General features: G+C 41.1%; 1 protein-coding gene across 2 annotated transcripts in view; it reads left to right on the top strand.

Moving 5' to 3' along the window:
- PPARGC1A (PPARG coactivator 1 alpha) overlaps window positions 1-25,155 on the top strand; it is a 489,410-nt gene that overhangs the window by 438,345 nt on the left and 25,910 nt on the right. For both annotated transcript variants that reach the window (XM_074992556.1, XM_074992557.1), the window contains 5 exons: window positions 11,583-11,777; window positions 14,063-14,185; window positions 15,039-15,243; window positions 20,744-20,789; window positions 20,898-20,971. In XM_074992556.1, the coding sequence (XP_074848657.1) occupies window positions 11,583-11,777; window positions 14,063-14,185; window positions 15,039-15,243; window positions 20,744-20,789; window positions 20,898-20,971 (643 nt within the window). The remainder of the gene's footprint in view (window positions 1-11,582; window positions 11,778-14,062; window positions 14,186-15,038; window positions 15,244-20,743; window positions 20,790-20,897; window positions 20,972-25,155) is intronic.

Genomic DNA, 25,155 nt, shown 5'->3' with positions numbered 1-25,155 from the left:
TGTGCACACACGTGGCTGAGGACAGAATTTGTCCCACTGCCCCTCATGTGTTTCCCTTGGTCATTCTCGGATTTAGTCTTATGAAAGTGTTTTTTGTTTGTAGCTGCATCAAGCCACTTAAAGCCAGCCCAGGAATACAGAAGATGCGCATGTGTTTTCACGCATCCAACTGGATCACAATAAAAAGTTTATGGGAAGCCCAGTTATGCTGACAATATTCGGATCCATTCATGCTCCATGTTTAAGAGAAACCTAAATAGACTGGCTCATCTTGTGTGAGGCAGGTTAATATCTGCCTATTTGAAATATCTGTTCAGTAGGCCTCCTTGGATAAGTTTGATGAAGCTGAACCCATCGCCCAATTAAAGCAAGCTAAAAATTAGGTAATGAATAAGACACTTTACAAATGCTAATTTCTTTGTCAGATTAAATTCAGGATTTTAAACAGCATCTGCCTCAATCAAAGTGCCTCTCACATTTTGATCTTTCAAATGAAACAAAAAAGCATTAGAAGCCATTTAAAAAAGTCTTCTCTGTATTTTTATGTTTCCTCTGATGATAAAAAAAGGTTCCCACATATCTGAAGTAAAGTTTTAAAAAATATAGAACTTCTTCCTCTTCTGGAAACCCGAGTACTCTATGTAATTTTGTCCTGAAAAGAATTTATTTTTATAAAGAGTCATAAATCTCTAGAAGGAGATGGGGATTAAGATGGAAGTCCTGACATCTCCTTAATTATTGTGAATATAGCAAATGTGACACTCCAATAATGAGATGATTATGTTACAGAAGAAGGGTATATAATGCTACTGCAGAACATTTTTATGGAGATGTCTGGTATTACCAACAAGAAGGATTGGTACAGATTAAATGTGTGACATAATCAATGTAAAATAAAGTGACATGTTGTTCTCCCTCTCCTTTCCCTCTTAACATACTGCCCAAGAGGCTGATATATGGAGCAAAGCATGTGTTTTGTGCGTGTTTAAAACTTTCTTGCAAGCACGCACAGAGCTTTAAGATAGGCATGCAACATGCTTCAGATAAATACAGGGCAGTGAGCAAACAGACAGCATTGGTGTATATGGGCAGAAATATTGTTGGCACCTCCAGCAGAAAACTGTATAAGGGGAAAGAGACATACACCACGGCAGTCTTGTTACTATCTTTGCCCTTTCTCTCAGCATCTCCCTTTTTTCTGTTTAAATATCATTGTGTCAGCACCTGTGGCTGTGGAAAAACCCGGCACATCGTTAGGCACTTGGGACCATGGCATTTTTACGGATAATAGGATGGGGAAAGCTGTGATGCTGTGGGGAAGGAAGCATGCATGATAAGCACCAGGTGTCTCCAAAGAGGAAGTTGCTGAGTTGTAAGCATAAATGTTTGCCTGGGTAACTTGAGATACTCCCAATTAGAGATTTTTGCTTCTTACAAGTTCACATACTTCTCACAGGCCTGGCTGTCTCCCTATATCACCACTTTTACCAGCATTCCCAGATTCTCAGCTGACTAAACCCTACTTCCTTCACTCACACAGTCACCATGTTACATACTAAACTCACTCGCATTAATCCTGGCTGCCAGTCCCTCCTCCTGCACAAGGGAACATTCCACCCTTTTCCTTAGACTTCTTGGGTTGATCTTCCTCTGCCAGCCCCTGGCATTGTCTTCTACTCTCAATCTCTCTTCCAAGGAACCTTGTACTTGAATGGCATGGCCCTTTTCCTCCATAAGGGGAGATGCTGAGAAGTTTCTGCTTGTTCCACATTTCTGGCCCTGGACTTCACAAAGTTTTTGGCATGAAAGTTCATAATATAGCTCTTGCCTGTTGTGTTTTTGTCACTGCAAAGCAGGAGATAGTTCCACTAGGTGTCTCGGCACTGTAAAGATGCAGTTAATATGTTAACAATAAGATATCTGGTAATGCTTTTATAGTGTCAAGTTCTTTACAAGTTTAAATGCTCCTCTGGTGAGCTCAGACCAGTACAAAACAAAGGTAATGCATTTATTTAGCAATCAGCAAATTACCCTTTGTAGTCAGTAAATGTTGAAGCCTGAACTGCTGATAAGATAATTTGCTTTCAGGTGTTTTCTCGATATTGTGCTCAGCATCGAGTATAAATTGAATAGAGTGACCTTTTGATACTGAGTCAAATTGATGGCATTTCCAAAGATTCTGTGGTTTCAATTACCATAAATTTTTGATATTGGGTCCATAGCCAGGGTTGGCTCCAGCATAACAATATCTAATCATCGGTTCTGTTAACACAGTCAGCACAATTATACCTTGTTCTCAGTGTTTTTGTTGTAGGTTTGTGTGTGTGTGTGTGTTTTGTTGTTGTTGAGACTCAAAGCTTTCTTTCAAGGAGAGGAAGGATACTCAGTTTATACAAATGAAATCTTGTCATCAAGTGGCTTGCAAATTTGAATGATTTTTGGTCAAAAGATGCGAAATGTGTCACAGGTTGCTAGCTGGGATCCTGAGGTTTGTGAGATGGATAAGTCAATTAGTAGCTCTTCAGTTTGTTAAAAACTTAAATCGTCAGCCTGTAATGGAAATATCTGAACTGCAGCTACTCATTAGAAGCAATAAAATGTGACATTTTGTAGAAGAATATTTAGACTTTTTTCCAAATGCCGTATTTGTGAATTGTATGAAAGCCAAACTTCATACCTGGAAAGAAGCTTCATATGCAGGCGATGTGAGGGAAGATTTTATTGAATGTAGCCTGTACCTGTGCTTAGGAGAGACAATGTCAGGTTCATTATGGATTCTGCATCTGTCGACAGAAGTTACTCTCAGAAGAGATATTCCAACAAAACTTCTGTTTACAGATCACATCTAAACATAAAAGCAGATTGATCTTTTGATCATCTCTGTCGACAAATGGGCCCCCTAAAGCCTCTACACAGCTTTTTTATTGACAGTTTCTGTTGACAAAACTCATTTTGTGTGTAGATGCTCTGCAAGCTTTGTCTACAAAACTCTCTAGTGTAGACATAGTTTAGTCTACTGAACCCCAGTTTTGTCCATAAAACCCTCTAGCACAGACGTAGCCTATGGCTATAGTTACACTGATCCAAACCACCAGCAGCAGTACGCAAATGGGCAGTCTCAAAAATACAAATGGCTGCTTATTTGCATATTTGCTCACCAGCAAATTCTGCCACCAGCACAAGAATTGTGGCATAAATGTGGTTCTGGTTTTTTTTTCCAGGCATAAGAGGCTGATGACAAAGGGTGGGGGGTTCGCTGGCAGAACCACATTTACACAGCTTTTTTCATGCTGGCAGCAGTGTCTGCCTATGAGTGAATATGCAAATGAGCAGCCATTTACCTTTTAGAGACTGTCCATTTGCATACTGCTGCTGGTGGTTTTGGTGAATGTAACTATAGCCTGTGAGTTTAAGAATTTATCTGGTGAACTCTAGCCATTATGGAATGTGTGTGTGTGTGTGTGTACATGTGTATATATATAGAGTGTGTGTGTGTGTGTACAGCTAATACTTGAATAGCTGATTGGCATGTGCGCAAAGTGCAGGTTTTTTGCCTACAACTTTGCTCTGAAAATTTGCAGGCACAATTTGAGTCTGAGTAAAGTTTGCTTTGAAAATGTGTCATTTACTCTTCAATTGTGCATAGTGCATTACCATGTCTTGGGGCCAGCAGCAAAGTGCTATAATAGCCTACAATGCCTATCAGCAGGAGAATAGATTGGGAGAAGATACCAAAAATGGATGCAGGGATTATGTGGGAGGTTGCAGGTGACCATGCTGGCTGTATTAATGTTTGTTTGTGTGTTGTTTTGTTTCATTAGTGTGACTGTTGATTTGCTATATACTGCCATTCTGTTCAGCATTGTTGGCGAGGAAATGAAAATGGCCTTTGTCCTGTGAAGTTAAAAAGACAAACACAGAGAACATGATGCACTGAATAGCTGACCTCCTAGTCTTCACTGGCAAAGCAGAAACACTATAAAGTAGTACTAGGTGTCTCCCCACATGACTCTGAATAAAGGCCACATGACCCCCACCCAGATTTCCTGCTTTACTTGTACCACGCATACACACTCAGACTAAGCATGCTCAGTAACACTGCTGAAGCCAGCTGTCCTCGCTCTCCCGTCCCACTATCAGGTCATCTCCAGCTCTGACCTAGACCGTCTCTGGCTTCTTTAAGCGGGGCAGTTCCAGGAGCTTTTCTCTCACATCTTGGCCCCAGGATGAGGATTCTTGTGTGTTGTGAGAAATGAAGAGATTCCTCTCTCCGATGAGCCCCATGGGAGGAGTGCAGTCCACATGGAGAGGTGGGGAGAATGCAGAGCTGTGTCTTCATCCCCATGGCACACCAATCTGTAGATCTTGCACGTGGTGCTGGGGAGACCAGGCTTCTCTTCCTAATGTGGAGCTGCAGCTCTGTGAATCAGCATCTGCGTGACACAATGTGTCCCTGTCTGTTTAAAATAACTGAACTGATGCTAACTTCTCGGGTTTAGGTGCCTCATTGCCCCTTTACTAAAAGGTAGTCCCTCAAGCACCCATTAAGCTACTGCCTAAATCCTGCAGGTGTCTAAATTTCCTAGGCCCCTCGATTTCTGCCGATGGGCATGCATCCTGCCCCCTAAGTGCTAACACTGCCATGCAGCTTGGCACCTGAGGCATGGCACCTGAGGCATGGCAGGATCTTCAGGCTAGGCATTCCCCCATCTTTCTCATCTGTGGAGCCCCATCTGGCATGCTCAGCAGCCACCCAGCAGACCGAGGCTTGTACAAAACACAGCCCTTTCATACTGTTTGGTCCAGTGGTTGGAGCATTCACCTTGAGTTTGAGAGAGGGGGTTCAGTTCCTCACTCTGCCTGATTCAGAGCACGGACTTAAACCTAGTTCTTTCACCTTCCCTAGTGAAAGTGCTAACTGCCGGGTTGTAGAATATTCTGTGCTGCATTTCTCAGTCTTTCTTGTTAAGATCTTCCCACTTTGTACATCAGACTTCATTGGGCCAGACAGCAGGGGAGTGATTTTACAGGCAGCTGATTCAGGTGTTCTGGTGAGAGGTGGGAGACCTGATTTCAGGTTACTGCTCTTTTCAGGCAGCAAGGGCATTTGAGCCCAGATCGCCTTTGTTTTGGGGTGAGGGCATCACCTCCTTCCCCTGGAGTGTTTTTGTTGTGAGAAAAAGCTGACCCGGCTTAGTTGTCACACTCCAGGCAAGAGGTCACAATTGTGAATTCCAAGCAATGGAGGTGCCTCTCTTCAGCCTGTCATTAGGGATCTGTGACTCCCTTTGAAGGGCAGGGCATAACTCACACCTCAGTCCTTAGTGTTTCCTAATGACTACTTGAGGCACTTCCTGAGCCCCTACTCAATTTGCTCACTTTTGGGAATCCAACTCTTTGGTGCCTAACTCTTCTCATGCATTGGACAGGGAGCTTCGTTGCCATGCTTGGGGGCTGTGATTCCCTCTAGGTGGTAGGGCAGCTAAGTGTTAGATGCTGTAATGCCAAGTGCAACTCCCATTTGTAGACTTAGCCCCTGGTTGATTTAATCAGTGCTGTGTGAGAAAGCTCTAGAGGCATCTTGCTATAGACAGGCCCAGTGCCTCGAGAAAGCCAGTGGGAGTAAGGCTGTGGAACAGTACGAAAGATCATGCCGCAGATGATAGAATCACAGAAGATTAGGGTTTCAAGAGGCCTCAGTAGGTTATCTAGTCAAACTCCTGCTCAAAACAGGACCAACTCCAGCTAAATCATCCCAGCCAGGGTTTTGTCAAGCCAGGCCTTGAAAACCTCGAGCAGTGGAGATTCTACCACCTCCCTAGACAACCCATTCCAGTGCTTCACCACCCTCCCAGTGAAATAGTTTTTTCCTAATATTCAACCAAAACTTCTCCCAGTGCAACTTGAGACCATTGCTCCTTCTTCTGTCATCTCCCAGTTTCCTCAGTCTCTCCTCATAAGCTATGCACCCCAGCCTCTTCATCATTTTTGTTTTCCGCTGCTGGATTATCTCCAGTTCATCCTCATCCTCTCTGTAGTGGGGGGTGAGGGGGCAAACAAGACACAATACTACAGATGTGGCCTCACTGAACAGAGGGAAACAATCACTTCATTTGGTCAGTGGTTTGAGAATTAGCCTGCTAAACCCAAGGTGGTGCGTTCAGTCCTTAAGGATTCCATTCAGGGACTGGGTCAAATAGATGTCAGGGATGGTGCTTGGTCCTGCCAAGAGGGCAGGGGACTGGAGTAGGTGACCTCCCAAGGTCCCTTCCAGTTCTAGGAGATGCAGATCTGCTGGTCATACCCCTGCTCATGCAGCCCCCATGTGCCGTTAGCTTTGTTGGCAACAAGAGCACATTGTTGACTCATATTCCTCATCCTATATAGAAGAGAGGCTGTGTGGGCTGTTTCAGGCTGCCAGACTAGGAAGTGTCTAGTGCCACTCTCCGCTGTAGATCCAGAAAGTGTATTTTTTCTCTGCTGAATACAAGGAGTTGGATTGTGACTCTCCTTCATAAAGAGAGAGCCTCGTGCTTCCCTGAAATAGCTGAAGCAGACCTGAAGCACACAAGGACAAGGATAATTAACCCTGAATTTCCTTTACATACAAGAGAATCTGGCTTAAAATCTCCTAGTGGACTCCATTTTGTTTTTAAAGTTAATTGATAACTCTTAACTTTTGCATTTCAATTGTAGGAATGCCTCAGACCAGTAGTTTCCAACCTCGGCTACACGGACCCATGGAGGGTGTTGCAGGGGGCCCATGGTGAAAAAAGCCTGAAAACTGTCGTACAAAATAAGTTTTAAATAACTTACAAAGTTATAATTAATTATTATTTTAAAATTAAATATCTTCCAATAATGTTATTAATTGCTGTTCAAAAATCTATGTTGTGGTTTCCTTTTTCATTTAACAAAATGTACATAGTGGGTAAAATTGGCTTTGTTGTGGGTCTGTGAACAGTTTTGGAGGTGATTGGGGGTCTGTGAATGGTTTGGGGGAGGTGATTGGGGGTCCACACTCGTGAAAAGCTTGGGAACCACTGCCTTAGACATTGCAGATTTGCTCATGATAAGGCATCATGTGGATTTTTACTGTAAAGCGCTGAAGAAATCTTATGGATTCATAAAATGAAACAATCCAAATGTAAAACAAATTAAAACCCTTAAGACCATATCAAAAGCCTGTCTGGGCCTCTGTCTTCCTGTATGCAAACTGAGCGTAATAATTCTGTCCTCGCAAGACAGTTGTGAAGATTAAAATTAAATTTTTCAAAATGCCTTTTAGGCACCCAAATCCCGTTGGAAGTCATTAATGCTCTCTGAAGTCAGTTGTGTGTTTTGGGAAATTTTGTCCTAGTACATTAATGTGTGTACAGCTCTGTGAGATTGTCCATGGACAGTAGGTATAGAAAAGAAACATTTAATTTTTATATTATCATGCAGTAATTGTGCTACTATACTCTTAATCTGCCAGGCCACCAGACAGCTGTAAGAAATGAGATGATGTGTTGAAATGACTTTATCAGGTAGCTCCACAGCTGCTGGAAACAATCTATCCTTACCTGTCTTCTTTGGCCACACAAATAGTTATCTTACATTTCCCTGCCCCTAATTTCCCTCTACTTTATTCTGCTCAGCTGCTGGAGCTGGTTCTCCTGGTGATTAGGAGATTATTCTACAACATATTTGTTAGTACTTGGCAGGCTCATTATAGAGACCGTAGGAGTCTGAACTCCCCATTTATGGCTTCTTTTGTACAGAAACCTAAGTGGTTTGGTTTCTTCTTCCTGAAAAGAGGATCTTGGCCTCCAGGGATGTCATCAGCACTGATATAATCAGACTAAAGTTAAAAAGCAGGTGCCATTACCGCCAATCTCACATCCCAAGTCCTTAAACATACAGTGAGCCAGAGTCCCATCTTGTGCAAAGGGACGTTATTCTATTTTTGCTAGTGAAGCTATGTAAATTTCAACCACAATAGGTTCTAGCCCACCATTTTAAAGAATGTTTTTCCAGTGCTAGTAGTAACTCCACCACATTTTCCTTTTGGTTCTATCATGGTATGTGAAGCTTGATCTTATTTTGATCACTATTACCTACCTTTTCCATTATCCTTCTCTTTCATACTGTCAAAAGACACAAACCTCAGTTACTAGAATCAGCCAAAGAATGACGATGGTGCCTCAAAGTTTTCTTCTTTCCGATCATTGAGATGAATGGACAAGCTGATTTTTAACCTATCTGGACTCACACAGAAAGATTAAGGACTCAGTTTATGACATTAATCCACAGCCGAGAGTTGGAAGCAGTGGAGAGTTGCAGTGCCCAGGCAGATGGTCCCAGAATCAGCTGGTGTAATTTGTTTTCTTAGAGGCCCCATTTGCATGTATTTATATTCACATTCAAGATATCTTCCCGCTCTATCTTCCATTCAGTCATCCATTCAGGTAATTCTTAGCAGCCATCAGCTCTTTATTTAGGGGCAAGCCAGTACAAATTTAGTGTCATCATGTTTGGAATTTATGGGTTCAGTTCACTGAGCTGCTGAATGCCTCCTGCACATGCTCAATGGTCTCAGTTCTCACTGACCTCAGGGGGGGATTCGGAGTGCTCAGTGCCCTGTAGATGGTACTCAGCAGCTCATGGGATTAGTCTTTGTGAGATTAGAAGCCTGGACACCAGTATGGAAAATTACCTTTATAAGTGCCAAGGTTGAAATGGTGGATTTTACTGCATTTAGCCATTGCACAGCTTCTTCCTAGTGCTGTCAACACTCTGATAGTGAACCAGAGGTGCCACTTTAGTGATTATGACTCAGACATGGATCTGCTATACTATCTAACTCTCCCAACTCCCTCCAGTCCACTTCCTGCTGTATCTAATAAATATGTTTCTATATAAACTAATTTAGGACAATTAGGAGCAATAGCATAGTTAAACCTTTGAAAGGTTATCTTGCAATGTCGTTTTCCTGACTAATGTGTTCCTGCTGCCATGTCATTTGTGAACAGACATGTGTTAGCCGGCTAGTGTGCTTCATCTGTGGTGACTTTGATTTATTTGCTCTGTAAATTGGGACTGAAGCAATAATGGAAAGTGACATTAATTGTTTAACAGAGTCCTCTTTGTCACATCCTTTGCTTTCTCTGGGGTGTTTGATTGTTGAAACTTGTACAAAACTAATTGAAATTGCTATGATGAGGAGCAGTGTCCACTCAACTTTCTGTTCTTGAATGTCAGAGCACTTGAATGTCTGTTTAAAGCACAAACGTCAAGCAGCTAACAGCAAATATCAGGGTTTCTTCTAGCATTATATTATTGAAGGGGGCATTCCAGGTCAGAAGTAGTAACACGGAGAGCTCTCTGGTGGGTTTAGTAGGTTTTGTGCACAGAGGGCAGGTGAGAAGTATGTGGAGATGGACCATACCAGCAAAATTTCCAGAGGCATTCTCATTGCAGAGCTAGTGGTCAGCTGGGCAGAATGCCTCTGGGGTTGCTTGGGGACAAAGTGCTTAAGAGTGGCTTTTAAACCACTTTTCAGACTTTAAACATGTAGTTTGCCAACACAATATATGTCTGCTATAGATTTCGACTGGTAGGTTTGAATAGTCAATTAAAAAGATACTAGTCTATTAGGTTTCATAGAGTTGTTGTGGACAAAATCTGCCCTGTAGATAAGCATTTGAACCTAATGTTTGCTTGTTTATTTCAACAATGCGACTAAGATAACCCAAGTTTCTATTGAGATGAGGCTTCCATCTCTTCTCCTCACCCTTTCCATCTCCAAATACATCTGAGTTAATCTTATAGCCTCTCCCCTGCAATTCTGCTGTTTTGCTTACGGTGTGGTAATTTATGTTGAACAGTGACAGAGAGAGCGTGTTAGTCTGTATTTGATCAAAACAAAAAAACAGTCAAGCAACACTTTAAAGACTAAGAAAGTAATTTATTAGGTGATGAACTTTCGTGGGACAGACCCACTTCTTCAGGGGGAATCAGTAGATGGCACTGTTAAACTCAGATTTGCAAATTCTTTTTCTCAGAGTGGGAGTATTGTGCAGTCTTCGAATAAACACTTGTGCTTTGTGATATTGTTTCTTTCTGAGGGGCTGTTGCAAGCAGTAAGAGTTTTCTCAATGCCTTAATTTTTCTAACTAGAGTTGAGACTTAGGTCAAATTTGCTGTCTCAGAATTGGATATTAGTATTTTGGCTGAGTGCTGCTTGACCACGTCTGCTCGAAGAGTGATGCGTTTACTGTGAATAAAGAAGTTACACTAAGAAAACACTCAGACTCCTCCAACACTTAACAGGCAAGAACCCAATGTCTACTGAAACTTGTCTGAGGGATGATAATATTTTCCTGTTAGATTAATCACATTGCTACTTTGATTAAAGAAAGATATTTTTCAGGTCTCTTTTTGGTATTTTATATTGAAATCTTTGTCCATTCCTTGATCTTCTAAACTAAAGTTGTGTCTGTTGGGGTTCTGGCTTTAAAATCAACCTCCCTTTAAAATCAATGTCTGGACTACTATTGACATTAGTGTATTTGGATCTGTCCCCTGAAGTCAATAGGAGTCCTTTCATTGACTTTAGCGGAGGTGAGATCAGAGTCCAAAATAAAAATAACTGATGTGGAAAATCTCACTAAAATTAATATATAAACTTTTATTTGTTGGGAAACCCTGTGTTCCAAATATGCTATTCTGAAGATCGATAATTGAGAATGTGTTGCATTACAAATATAAGGAGTTTACACATCTTTGATTTGATACAAACAAGTCCTGTTACTGAAATAAGATCTCTAATATAAATTCACATTAACACCACATCTGATGAGGAATTAATCTACTTTTTGTAACTGCAGACTGAATTAGATAAACATACACAATAGTCTCACTGAGCACTCAAACCACATAACTGGGAAGGACAACTTCAAAGGCAGTCTGCATAATACATTTATTTTAAAAGAAACCAAAGAGTTTATCAATAATGTGAGCACTGATTGTTATTCTTACAGGGAAATGTCTGAGAGTAGGAACTTGTGTATGTGGTTTTGGACCCAGAATTTTTAGAAGGAGGTGAGGGGGTGACTGAAAACTGCATACATGATCAAGACTTGCCTAATTTCTCAACTAATATATTCTGGTGCTCTGATTAGCTGTCTTATTCTGAGGTTCTTGTAATTTTGTCAGGTCAATTAACTGTAGTTCAGATCTAGAGAGAGAGAAAGAAAGAGACAGCTTGGGCAGCGCTAGTTTTATTAGATGTCAGTAGCTTAGGTGCATTCTGTAATGCAATCTGTGCATGATGATTTCGTCATAGCTGTTAATATTGGATTAAAAATATCTAAGGAAGACAGTAAATTGGAACAATACACTGCAATTTTAATTGGATTTCTCCCACCAAATGCATAAATGGATATTTCATTGCCAAAAGTGCATTTGGTGAGACCCAGTTGCAGGCAGATCATGCGAAGAGAAGTTTTAGCCAAAGTTTTTACTTTTCATATCATGATTCACCATTTTGTTTATCCTGTCTCTTACATCTCTCTCTCTCTCTCTCTCTCGTCATACAGAAGATAGATGAAGAAAATGAAGCAAACTTGCTAGCAGTTCTCACTGAGACACTGGACAGTATCCCTGTGGATGAGGATGGATTGCCTTCATTTGATGCACTGACAGATGGAGATGTGACCAATGAAAATGATGCTAGCCCTTCGCCAATGCCCGACGGCACCCCTCCGACTCAGGAGGCAGAAGAGCCATCTCTAGTAAGAACCCTTCCTACTGTTTAACAGGAATTGGATGTGCCTCTGGCTACTCGCTGCATGGGTATGATGTAGTCACAGTAAGGTTTGGACTTTTCATTTAGACTGAAACCAAAGGAAACTCAAGTCAAATGCTAAAATTTACCCTGGGAGGAGGGAAGAGGGGAGCAAACCCCAGAAAAAAAATAAGAATTTCTGCTGAAAATAAGTGTTAAAGAAAGAGATTTTAATTTGAGAGTCTAGAAACTAACCCGTTGGTTATCATTTCAATCACATCTGTAACAGTAACAGAGAGAGAGCCATGCTAGTCTATATGCTGTCAAAACAAAAAAGCAGTCCAGTAGCACTTTAAAGACTAACAAAATAGCTTATTAGGTGCATGTCAGCCAGCACTTTAATGGAGTGGGCCATTCTGTTAATGACCTGAAAGTGTGTGTTTTACTGAAGAGGACTTTTCACAGGAGTTTGGAAAGAGAAGGTGCTGAACTCTCTTTTATATTCAAATTTGACACATTAACACGTGGTTTGAACTAGGATGGGAGTTTTCTAGCTCATTATAGGGGCTCTTTTGCATACTTTGCTTTATCTAATTCTTGACACCGCCCCCCCCCACCCGGTCTTATGCCCCTGTGCTCTCTGATTTGCTCACCTTGATAATATTTTTCTGATTTCTCAACCTTGATTGCTATTTTTGGTTCTCTGTGCCTTAAATATTGAGTCTGTTCTAGTATGGCTATGGTCTGAAGAAGTGGGTCTGTCCAATGAAAGCTCATCGCCTAATAAACTATTTTGTTAGTCTTTAAAGTGCTACTGGACTTCTTTTTTGTTTTGATCAGTAACAGTAATGTTTTTAATTCAGATGTTCTTTCTTGGGGCTCTGTTTGCATGTATAGGCTTCCCTTCTGATCATGTGTAAAGTGATGCCAGTTAAGGCTGGATGGATTTGACACTAGCTAACAAGTGCCTTTAACAATGGCTTGTAACAGAGAGAGAGCCTACATTCATGTTAGTCTACATTCTATCAAAAGAAAAACGCAGTCCAGTAGCACTGTGTAGACTAACAAAATGATTTACTAGGTGGTGAGCTTTCGTGGGATAGACTCCTTCTTCAGACCATAGCCATATCCGAACAGACTCGGTATTTAAGGCACAGAGAATAACTTTGTTGTTTTATCTGCCTCTTGACTTCCCCCCCTCCTACTGCCCCTCTTCTCTTCTGATTTGCCCACCTTAATTGCAATTTTTCTGATTTGTGAACCTTGATAACTATTTTTGGTTCCCTGTGCCTTAAATATTGAGTCTGTTCTGATGTGTCTATGGTCTGAAGAAATGGGTCTATCCCACGAAAGCTCACCACCTAATAAATTATATTTTAGTCTTTAAAGGGCTGCTGGACTGCTTTTTTGTTCTGGTGCTAATAGGGATGGGGTGTCAAAGGGAGACTCTCTGCCTTTAGCTTTCTTGCCTTCTGCACACAGTAGCCTCATACCCTCTTTGGAAGCATCCTGGTATTGCGCAAGTTGCATGACATCACAGATACTTAGTTTTTAATAGATCTCCTTCTGAGGGCAGTTGCATTGGGAGTTGATTGACATAGCCATGCTGCTTAGCTAGCATCGGTGAAGCTGCATCAGCTTAGGCTTCACTATGAGCAAGCAGTGTGCGAATGTTTCTAGGACCCTGCTTGTGTCCTTGTACAGCTAGACATAAAGCCCATGTTGCTATGATTTCATTGCTACTTTTAGGCGTACTAGCTAGAATAAAGCTATTGTGGGTATGTCAGCCCGCACTGCAGTCATGGCTTCAGTGTAGATATACTTTTATGAGCCCAAAGTCAATGGACTTGTAGTGCAGACCCATCACATTGGCTTTACAGAAACATTTTGAAGTCATTTCACTATTGAGTGCTATAGGCGCAGGAGCACGCTTCTGTGAAGGTGACTTCTGGATAGAACACAAATGTTTCACGTATTGACATTGATCACTGGGGAGGTTCTCTTTTGCGTGGGCTTGCAGAAAACCAAGGCAATAATAGTTTCTTCCTGCACTCCATTATGCTGTGGTAGAGGAAAAGGAAATACGCCAAGAAGAATTAGAGAAGAATCAACCCCTTTTCTGCCCTGGGGATTACTCAGGACTTTGTTCTGTGTTACTGTACTCTGTTTGAAGAGATAGACATAACTAATTTGAAATGACTGTGCAAACTAAGATAAGTGTTTTAATCCTTACAGATGCATAACTCTTCTCTCCACTCCCCATCCCCTTCTTCTTCTCCGATGTGTTTGTAGCTTAAGAAGCTCTTGCTGGCTCCAGCCAACATTCAGCTGAATTACAATGAATGCAGTGGTCTCAGCACACAAAACCATGCTAACACTAATCACAGGATCAGAACAAGCCCTGTGGTTGTTAAGGTACAAACTTAATCTTTGTAATAAGGAGAAAAAAAAGTAACAAAGACTTTTTTGCTTTCAGCAACTCAATAAGCAGTAGATCTATATGTACAATATTAATCTGCCCAGCATCCTTCAACTACTTCAGAAAATGTGAACGGATTATAGATTGGGTTCCAAAAATCATTGTAGCTGCTTTATGCTGTAAATAGTTCGTTTATGCCTTTTCTCTTGGTGTTAAAAGGTAGTCCCACCGTCTGTTACTCTTTGTCCAATTTATTGAGATACAGGCCTAGCATAAGGCGCAATAACATTTGCGGATGGGCTGATATTGTTTATGAATGACTCCAAGATGCAGTATTTTACCAGCTGTCTAACCTGTAATCTCAGCAAAAGGTCCGTCTCGGCTATTAATTGGGCAGAATGCTGGCAATGACATAATTCTGTTAGCAGGCTATATTAAACAATGTTTGTCTTGCCATTCACTGTAACTGAAAATGAAGCATTTAGGGGTACTTAAGAGAGTTGTGAATACTGGGCTCAAGCAAATCAAGAGCAAATTAAGGTATAAACCAGTTTATTTTTTTGTTCACAGTAAAGGTGCTGTAGGGTCTTGTTAGTTACATGTTGCTGAGTAGGAACATTGAAATGTGGGGGAAATGAAATAAAAAGCTGCATAAATGTCATTTAGGAATTTTAAATGTAATTTTCTTTCCTTGTTCTGCAAACAATTATTCACAGCTCATAGATCTAGTACACTTAGACTGAACACTTCATTGAAAATCTCATCTCTTCAGAAAACCTATATCCATTCTGATAAGGTTCAGTTCACTAATTTTAGGTTTTTTTTTTTAAATGATGCCTTGTTTTTAAGACCGAGAATTCATGGAGCAATAAACCGAAGAGCATTTGTCAACAGCAAAAGCCACAAAGACGTCCCTGCTCTGAGCTTCTCAAATATCTGACTACAAATGATGACCCTCCTCAGACCAAACCAACAGAGAACAAGAACAGCAGTAAAGACAAATGCATCTCCAAAAAGAAGCCCCATCTGCAGTCTCAGGCACATCATTTGCAAGGTAGGCTTGGGACCAAAGAATGTAATTTTGGCAACAGCATTAACAGCGTTAGGAAACTGAAATGCGCTGAAAGTGAAAAAACTAAAACCCCGTACTTCCTCTCTTCTTTCTAGCTATAAGCTGCAAATTCAGAAGCTATTCAATGACAGGGGAGTTAACAGTCAGTGCAATAAAGTTAGTTAAACATAGCCTTTTTAATATAGACAATTTAAACCACAGTCCTTTTAGAAAAGGAGCATGAAATTTTTAACCAACGTACAAAGAATTAATGGACACTGAACCATCAGGAGAGGTTTAGCCATCAAGTTCTTTATCACTAAGTAGTAATTATACATCTGAGGAACCTGGGCAAGCCAGTTCATTAATGTGCATCTTTCTTTTTGCCAGTATAAAAATGAAGGCATTGTTAACTTGCCACTTGTGCCTTCAGAGACAATAAATAGTGCTCTTGCAGCTACTGAATAGGCAATAAATGTGTCATTTTGATCACTATGAGAATGGCCATTTGTATTTTTACTGTGTGGTGATGGTTTACAAAGCAGCCTGCCTATTCTTCCTCTCTTTTTCTAAACTTTGTGGTAAAAACTAAACATTTGTATTGACTTTTGGCGTCCTCCAATGTACAAAGAGCTTGTATGGTGCTGTGTAAGTACCTTTGATGGCAGAGACGCAAGGACTTAGACAGTCCCCTGTCAGATGTTTTCACTCCTCTTGTCTCTCCAGCCTCTGCTCAACTATGATAGCAAGAAGCTCTAGGGGTTTATGGGACCAAAGGGAGCCTATTTCAAGTTACTATTACTGTAAAACTTGCATGTCTATATACTGCCAATACTTCCAAGAAAGCCAAACTGTGATCTCAGTTGCACCCTTTATATCCAGAATAACTTAACTGTCAACAGTGGAATTTTCCCTGGCATAGCTAAGATCAGAATTTGACCTGAAGATTGCTGCTCTGGTTTGTTAGAGAAGGAATAGAAAGATTTTTAAATGTTTTATTTGCTCCCATTTCCCTGCTGGTTACCCCACCCGTCCCCTTAAACCTCATTTTGACCCCTGATTAATATAGCTAAATTTAAATCTTCTCTGCATCACCCCTCTTAATTTTCTCCCAGCTGTAGATTCTGACCTTCACAGTTTGGTATGACCCATTTTGGTTCAAATTTGTGCCAACACGAAGTTTCTTAATGCGAGAGATACACCTTGGTGGGTTTAGCAAACTGCTGAAGAGCAAAACCAGGCAGGATTGTTCAGAGATGGCCGAGGTCTCTACTGAAATTGCTGAAACTACTGGATAAATTCAGTGTAAGGAAGCAGGACAAGTTGGGTTTGGCATAAAGGTGAATAGGGGAGTTTGTGCTTCTCAAGGTGTCTATCTGGACTATTGTCTTTCACTCACACTACAAATTCTTTGGAGTAGGGACTGCATTAGTACAGCACCTAGCACAATGTAGTCCCTGTATGAGACTCTAGTAATTGCAATAATACTAATAAATGAAGTCTTCACAAGAACTGTACTTGTGGGTGGTTAAACAGTGTTTGATTGTTGCTGTAGCTTTATTAATATTACAGATGAAGTTGTAATTTTTTTAGTTGTCTTGTCGATATCATTTTCTTGAGTTCCTGCAGTTTAGTCTGCAGTTTTTCATCTAATATTATTCTAGCACACCAGGGCATTGCAATTGATATCAGTGGTGCAGCCGAAAGCAAAATTAGGCCCTTAAGCAAAAATGGCCAAACTTGGCAAAGGTAGGCTCCTTACGTGCCTAAATGTGAACTTAGAAATGTAAGTTTAGGTGCTCATTTTTGGATGTGTCATCCCTTATCCTTCAGAAACAATAACATGCATGCTATAAATACAAGAGATGTATGAAACTTTCAACTTGAACAACAAATGCACCTGAAATCAACCTTGCAAATTCAGCCCACATTCATAGACTTGCAGTAGTTTGCTTAAACATTTAATCAAAGCTAGATTTTTTTTGTTTGGTCCCATAAATAGGAGTTTGCTATTTTATTTCATGTTCCGTTTACATTGACTGGGGAAGCTCACTTAATGGGAGTCAAGTGGTATTTTCTTTTCTGGTCAGTATCCCAGATTTTTTGTGAAAACACGTGTCCACCAATGCATTTAGTCTGAGCTTGTCTGTAGTTTTGCAAAGAGATTTGTCCATGAGGAAACTGGTTCTTTGGAAACAGAGCATTTTTAATCTACAGAAAGAAGCAAACCCACTGAACCTTGATTTGCATTAAAAATAGAATAGACATTGGAAGCTGTAACAGACAACGGGCTTGCCTACACTTGCCTCCAACTTCGAAGGCTGCACGGTAATTGGAGTGATGGAATACTACTAATGAAGTGCTGTGGTGCATATGCAGCACTTCATTAGGCCGGTTCTTCCCCACGGCAACTTCGAAGTGTCAAACTTCGAATTGCCGTCATGCATATAGCCGTGAGCACTTCAAAGTGCTTTTAGTCCCCAAAATTTTGAGGAGTAAAGGCACTTCGAAGTAGCGCAGGCACTTTCAAGTGCCCGCAGCTACATGCAAGTCGTCACTTCAAAGTTTGACGCTTTGAAGTTGCCACGGGGAAGAATTAGCCTAATGAAGTGCTGCATATTCACCACAGCACTTCATTAGTAATCTCCCATCACCATGATTAGTATGCCCCCTTTGAAGTTGGGGGTGAGTGTAGACCCAGCCAATGAGCAACAACATTGGCATTGTATTGAGTAAATATTTCCTCACAATTGTGTTTGTGGGTGTTTCTTCATAATGATTATATTCAGAGTCAAGTTCAGCAGCATACAAAACTAATAACTAGTGTAGAGGAAGATAACTTGTGAGTTTTGGACTGTTTGAGACTCAGCCACTATCTGCTTAGATCTAAGGCTCAAATTATAGGTCTGAGAACTAGTATCTGAAATCAGTTCCAAGCTGTGTCTCAGATTTCCGTGTCACTGTGCCTCAGTTTTCTAGTCTGTAAAAACTGTGTTAATTTATGCTTCTCTTCCCTATTGTGAGACTGTGGAAGAGATTATTCAAAAGCACAAAGGATGATTAAGCACTTATTTCCCATGAACGCATCAGTCATCTGTAAAGTGCTCCACAGATTTTACCCCAGTAACAGGGTGGATATAATGCCGCACAACTGTGTTCCTGCTCATTGCCACTATAGATGAAAATATCTTGATTTTTTTTTTTTTAATCTGTAGGTAGCCACTTAAATCTGTAGGTACCCTTTTGGAATTGTGACATGTCTCAGTGAACACAATCATTTGGCTATTAAATAGTTTGTACCTAGATAACATCTCTAGAAAACATTTATTCATTTCATGGTAACTCATTAGTTAGTACATAGCAGCAGCCATACTGGATCAGACAAGGGGGATGTTTAGGTTAATTTCCTGTTTCAGACTGTGGCCAATTCCTTTTGCTTCTGAGAAGGTGAATGGAACTTAATCGTCCTTCTAGAATTTCCATAGTAGAAAAAAAATGCCTAGCTCAGGAGGATTGGTGTAGATTTTTTAAAAATAAATTATCTCACTGGGAATACTCTACGGGTTACCAAAATAATTAATCTGTATGTAAAATCCTTTGATTATGAGTGGGAATTCCACACCTGAAATGAATGCAGATTATGCAGGAGTCAAATTCTGAACAAGAGATCTGCAGTGCAGGAGTGGGAGGCATGAAAATGTTGTAAATAATTAATTTGCAGTGCAGACCCCGGTAGCTATTCTTGATAAAACACTTACTGCTTTTAAAACTAAGTTGTTTTTCCTTCATTCTGGGAAGACTCATTGCCTTTAACACTATATCCAATTTCTCCAAACTAAAATTTAAAAAGTACTACCTGAAAATTTCAAACACTTTATTAGCAATTAAAGAATGCCTAACTGGCTGAAAATATCTTATTCCTTGTGATATAAGTAGACGGGCCTGAACAAACAAACTACTGAACTGTTTTATTTGTAACTACAACTTTATTGTACAGTTAGGTCAGTTTTTGAGAACTGGGGACTTAGTTCCCATTTTAAACTTTCTGTGACTACGTCTACACTACAGAATAAATGTGAATGTATTAAAATTGATTCTATAATGCTGTGTTTTTTTTAAATTCAGTGTGGAGTACCCTCACTTCCCATGGGCTCCCAACAAATTTGACACATAGCTTCTACACTGAAATCACCAAACAGCAATTGTTGCAGCAGTGCATTGTGGGAACTTATGCCACAGTTCCCTCACCCCTGCATTCTGAGGCAAACCCCTACCACTCACTGGCTCCAGTAGAAAAGCTGCTGGAGCCTGCTGGGTGGGGGCACGTGGTTGCAGGTGGTCAAGGGTGCCTGCTCATGGGCATCTAGCCCTCCCTCCAGCAACCTGGCTGGGGGGTGCCTGGCCCTGTGCATGTCGAGAGCAGCCCAGCTGTAGGGTGCCTGACCCCACAGCAGCTCAAGCAGCCCAGCCAAAGGGTGCCTGGCCCCATGGCAGCTAGAGCAGCCCGGCAGCAGGGTGCCTGGCCCTGCACACAGCTGGAGCAGCCTGGCCACGGGCTCACCGGCTCAAGTGTCCCGGCAATGGGGTGCCTAGCCCCCACCACAGGAGTGCAGCAGCCTGGTCAGTTTCCCAGTTCCCACTAGTAGCGGGGAGGTGAGAGCCAGGTGCAGTACACACAGCTTTGTGGGATGGATTGGGGACACCTGTGAAGGCTAATAAATTCTATTTTAGGACGTGGCACTTCCACACTGGCTTTTAATCGAACTTCTCAATTTGAGCTTGACACTGTACTCATCAGGTAACTGTGATTTTATAATATCAAGATTAGTGCTCCCAAAGTCGAGCTAATGGTATTTTCGGTGAAGACAGTCACCTGATAATATCAAGCTAACTGCCTTAAATTTGAATTTATCTCATAGTGTAGATGCAGCCTGTGACTATCTGTGGCATGCCATAGTTTGCAGAATAACTTTGGATTATAGCTGATTTGGTCTTGTTCTCACAGAAACAACCTATTCTCAACATTGTATATAGAACTGTATGCTGTAGGAGTAAAATCAGCTGAATATTCATAATGTTCTGTTGCTTTGTAGTTATTCTGCTGCTCTCATTTCCAAATAAAACATGAACTGTAGTTTAAATTCAGCCTAAGAGAGACAACATTTTCACAACGTATTCTGTAAATTTCTCCTTTGATTGTTCACATGTACCACCTTATTTTCTGAAAGGCTTTTTGCTTTCGAGCTTTATGCCAGCCTTCAAAGGCTCAGTAATTGATGCAAATCAATGCTGGAATTTTGAGTGCCAATAACAAGGGGACAGAATGGATCTCATTTTTCTTCAGCCATAAGCTAAAGTGAGGTGCCTTCTTGAACTACTCAAGTTCAACCCTCATGGACTGAGGCAGAATTCCTGCACTGATATAAAGAAAGCCTAGTAATATAAATTTCTGTGTCCTCACAATATTTCATAATCAGTTATTGTTTTTTTTCCCCTTCTTCAGCCAAACCAACAAGTTTATCACTTCCTTTGACACCTGAGTCACCAAAGTAAGTATTAAGAAATGTAAAAGTTTACAAAAGGGAAGGGGTTTTAATACATTTTGGCTACAGCAACTCCATTTCAGCTTGTTTTTATAAATGTGCCCTGTCTTCCAGTGATCCCAAGGGTTCCCCATTTGAGAACAAGACTATTGAGCAAACCTTAAGTGTGGAACTCTCTGGAACTGCAGGTGAGAGATGTTGAAAATGAATGGTTTTCTATAGGCCTGACTTTTTTCTTTTTTTAAGTAAGAAATGTCTAGTGAGTTGTTCTCCAAGAGATTAATTTTAATAGTTTAACATTGACTTTTTGCCTCATTGGTTGAGATGGGGTATGTTTAAAACTGTGACTCCTAGTTTACAAGCAGAGAATGGTTCCTGGAAAAATATGAATGAAAGCATTTTTTCTGTAATATTTTCCCATTCCATCTTAGATTTGTATGCTGCTTGGCATTGTTTCTCAACTACAGATCTCACAGCACAAAATAATAGAGTTTGCAGATGGAAGAGTTGTATTATTGAGCCAGTCTGATGCTAATATAAGGCTACTTATCACTGCACCTATGTTTAGTTTTTGTCAGTTCTAGATTTAAATGCCACAAATGACAGAGTTTTGTTTTTTATTTTTCCTTGGAACATTATACCAGAGCCTAAATGGAATATTTCCCTGATATTCATCTTAATCTTTCCTTTTCTTAATTTCATCCCATTAACCCTCTTGGTATGTCCTTTGAGCTATCTCAGTCATTCCTCTCCTTGATCTCTGGTGTTTTTATACTTCAGACATTTGTGGACTTTTATCTTGCTCCCTTTAGTTGACATTTCACCAAGCTATACATGTTTAACTCATTTGCTTTTTCCATAAAAATCAGTTCCTCCAGATCTCCAATAATTTCTCTTGCTTTCCTCTGAATACGCTCCAGTTTTTCAGTATTTTCCTGGGAATTGAGTGCTCAGAACTGAGCAGAAGGTCCAGAGTATAGCTGCACCAAAATTGTTTAGAGAGATAATTGCCAGTCTGTACTGCACAAAACTAAAGGATGGTGCATTGGAGATGTGTTTCATGCACGAACATGTAGAAGGGTGGGTGCTGAGATATAAATTACTTAAGCTTAACAGTGTTCTATTAAGTTCAAATCCACAGCTGGTGTAAATCAGCCTAGGTCCACTGAAGTCAAAGGCTGACTTATGCAAATTGAGGATCTGGCTTTAGTTTTGTAAAGGCACTTTGGACTATTGAGCTTATGCACACACAAAATCCTCTTTTCACTTCTTCAGAAGCTGCCTCATTGAATCATCATTCAAGCCTTCCTTGTGGCACCCTGCTAATCTGCAGCCTTCTTTCACCTGATTCAAGTCAGGAAAAATGGTCAGGAGACCATCTTTTAAGTTCTGTGGTTATATGGCACCTAGTGTAGTGGAGTCATGGACCATAATTGAGCCTCCTATGCTAATACAATGCAAATAAATGATCGTAATTCGTTTGAGTGTCAAACTAGAATGGTATGCAGGGTTGCTGTAGCCATGCTGGTCTCAGGACGTTTGTGACATAAGATAGGCGAGGTAATATACTTTATTGGCTCTACCTCTGTTGTGAGGGAGACAAGCTTGACCCAAAAATATATTACTTCACCCACCTTGTCTCTCTAAGGGGACATCGACACTAGGCAGGTAAGTCAATTGTAGATACACAATTCTAGCTACAGCAAAGGGAATCGATCTCCCTTACTCCTCATGTTATCGAGGGTTACAGGGGTTGAGTGCCAACCTCAGATAGTTTGATTTTGTGAGTCTCTACCACATACCTGAAACTGAACCCTGGAAGATTGACCCTGACCAGGCTGATCTTCTGCATTGTATTGCTAAGCCCTAAGTTGCAATGGTGACAGATAACCTCTTGGGAAGAGAAGGAACATAGAATTCTTTTGGTGGAGCATCCCAGGCCCGGTAATACCAGTGGGTAGGGAAGAAAGAGTTCCCCATTGTAGGCTGCTGGCATCTGACTTCAGCTATATAGCACCCAGGCAGCACAGGGTATAGCACCTGCTAATCCACATAACAGTGTGTTTAGGAGTCTTTTGCCCCTGAATCCAGTTTGTGAACAAAAGCACTAGAAGTTGTAAAAGATACCTTCCCTGCTTCCAGTGGACCTCATCTTTATACAACCAGATCAGATGTCTTTGCAAAACCAGAACAATCGCAGCAAACTACACTGTGTACTCATGGAACAGAGATGAACATGAGAATGGCTCAGGCCCAGCGGAGCCATGCTCATTGTCACTGCACAGCACGTCAGAACAACAGCAGCCTGTTGTGAGGCCCAGGAGCATTATATTAACAGCTTGGATTCTTCTTCCGCCATCTGACATAGGAGGTGGCAATAGGATGAAGTTCCACATGTTAATGGTTGAAATGACTCCACAAACAGCAAGCTGTCATCCATTTCAGCACCGAAAATTAGCTGCTTGCACTTCACATGGGGCAACTGGCCAGAAATAAGAAGTCAATGTGATTTGAGGTCTTGCGCTGCCACAAGTCTTGACTCTGGTATTATCAGGTTCATCCCTTTGTTTGTATCAGGAAAAAGTAAAGTCTGTAGTTATTCAGTACAATATGTGTAGCACTGGCAGGATGAGCGATGTGAGCAAGAGCATTATAACATGGATACACTCTGTCTTTTTTCTGGAGGCTGTCACCTCAGGTAGTTAATAAGTTGGGTGGGGAGGGGGGTGAAAAAAAAGAAGGAATAGTGATCTTGGAGTTGTCCCTTGGCCTTCAGACAGCATAGAAGACTACTTAGCAGCACTGCTTCACATGTCACATCATTGCTATTTGTCTCTTACTTCCACTTGTGCATGTGTGTGTGTTCCATCACTCAGGTGTTGTATCAGTCTGTGCCTTGTTTGGACATGTTCAATGGATAGAAGTGACTCATTTTCCAGTGTATCATTATTTATTTATTATATGTGTCGTGGTAGCAGCTGGACATCCCAGCCCTGCTACGTTAGGTACACAAAGCACAATGTGTATCATGGTCATGCCTAGAGACCCCAGCCCTGCTATGCTTGGTACATAAAGCACAAAAACAAACACATAAAGAAAAAGAAGGGGCACCAACCCAGACTGCAGTCTTTGCAGGGTTAGGGCCTAACCAATAAGAAAAATAATGGTAGCAGTAACAGTTAATACTCCTTTACAGGCGTATAGAGAGAGACCCTCAAAACTGCAATCTCTACCCTGAAAACTGCATTGTTCAGTCAGCTCCTACAGCACTTGCACTGCCTGTTTTAATTTATGTGGTGGTTGCCTTGATCTCACTGCCCAAATGAAAAGACTATTAGTGGTGGTGCTTGCACTACTGAAGTACAAAGTATATCAGTATATGTAGCACCTCCCTTGATCCATATGTTGTAAGCAACTTCAGTTCCCTCACCAGTGAATGAACTGTATGTTAGAAAAATAAATAAAACCATTGCCAACTCCAGTTATCAGTGTTCAATACACATATATCCTGGGTGCATGTACATAAAATGGCTTTGAAAAACTGATCTCTGACCTGAATATTTGCTTTAGAGGGGGCTGTGTGGTATACCTACAGATACACTTTTCCCCTTTCTAAAACTGGAAAATAATTTCCATGTTATAATTCTAATACTGCCTAAAGCTTCATATAAATCCTGGAATTAAAAAAGGATAAGATCTTTTAGAGGTGACAACACGTTGTGTAAGAGGTTCTTAGCCTAGAGCACACACCAAATGGCCTAGAGTTAAACATCTAGTCCTGTCGCTACATAAAATCACAGCCCTCTCGGCTGATTGCTGGCTGAAACAGTAAAACCTGTCTGTCCTTAATCATATTACATACAGTCTACATTGTAAGTCATGAAGTAATTTCTTAAAGAAACATGTCTGCCACAAAGTGCTATGGATGTGTAGAATGTCTTAGAACGTGTACTGTAAATATAGGAGGTCAAATATAGGTGTCATCGGCCACAACTGCAGTGGCATTAAACCTCCAGCGGCTTGTGCTCAGGCTTAACTGAGTAGATTGAGAGCTGCTAGGGAATCTGGAGAAAGCTGTGGTATCAGTCAACATGGGGTATAAATATCCAAGAAGCCGTTTAGCAGGAGTAGGATCATGTAGATTCACCATTCCTCTAGCAATACCAGGAGCAGGAGGAGTCTGCTTGGCTAGCAGAAGGAATAGTAGTAGCCCTGGTAGAAGCAGCACAGAGAGAATGTTGTCGCTGATTGTCATCAGAAGGAGTTACAGTATCCACCTCAGCAGTCTCACTGTTAGCACGGTCCTCCTGACTGGCAGCAGAACCGGTGGCAGGAGCCACTTCCCCAGCACGGAACAGCAGAGCCCTTCCTG

The sequence above is a fragment of the Carettochelys insculpta genome, chromosome 4 (assembly GCF_033958435.1).
Source record: "Carettochelys insculpta isolate YL-2023 chromosome 4, ASM3395843v1, whole genome shotgun sequence".
Lineage (NCBI taxonomy): Eukaryota > Metazoa > Chordata > Testudines > Carettochelyidae > Carettochelys > Carettochelys insculpta.
The sequence above is the reverse complement of the archived record's forward strand: the minus strand, read 5'-3'. Positions and strand labels throughout refer to the sequence as shown.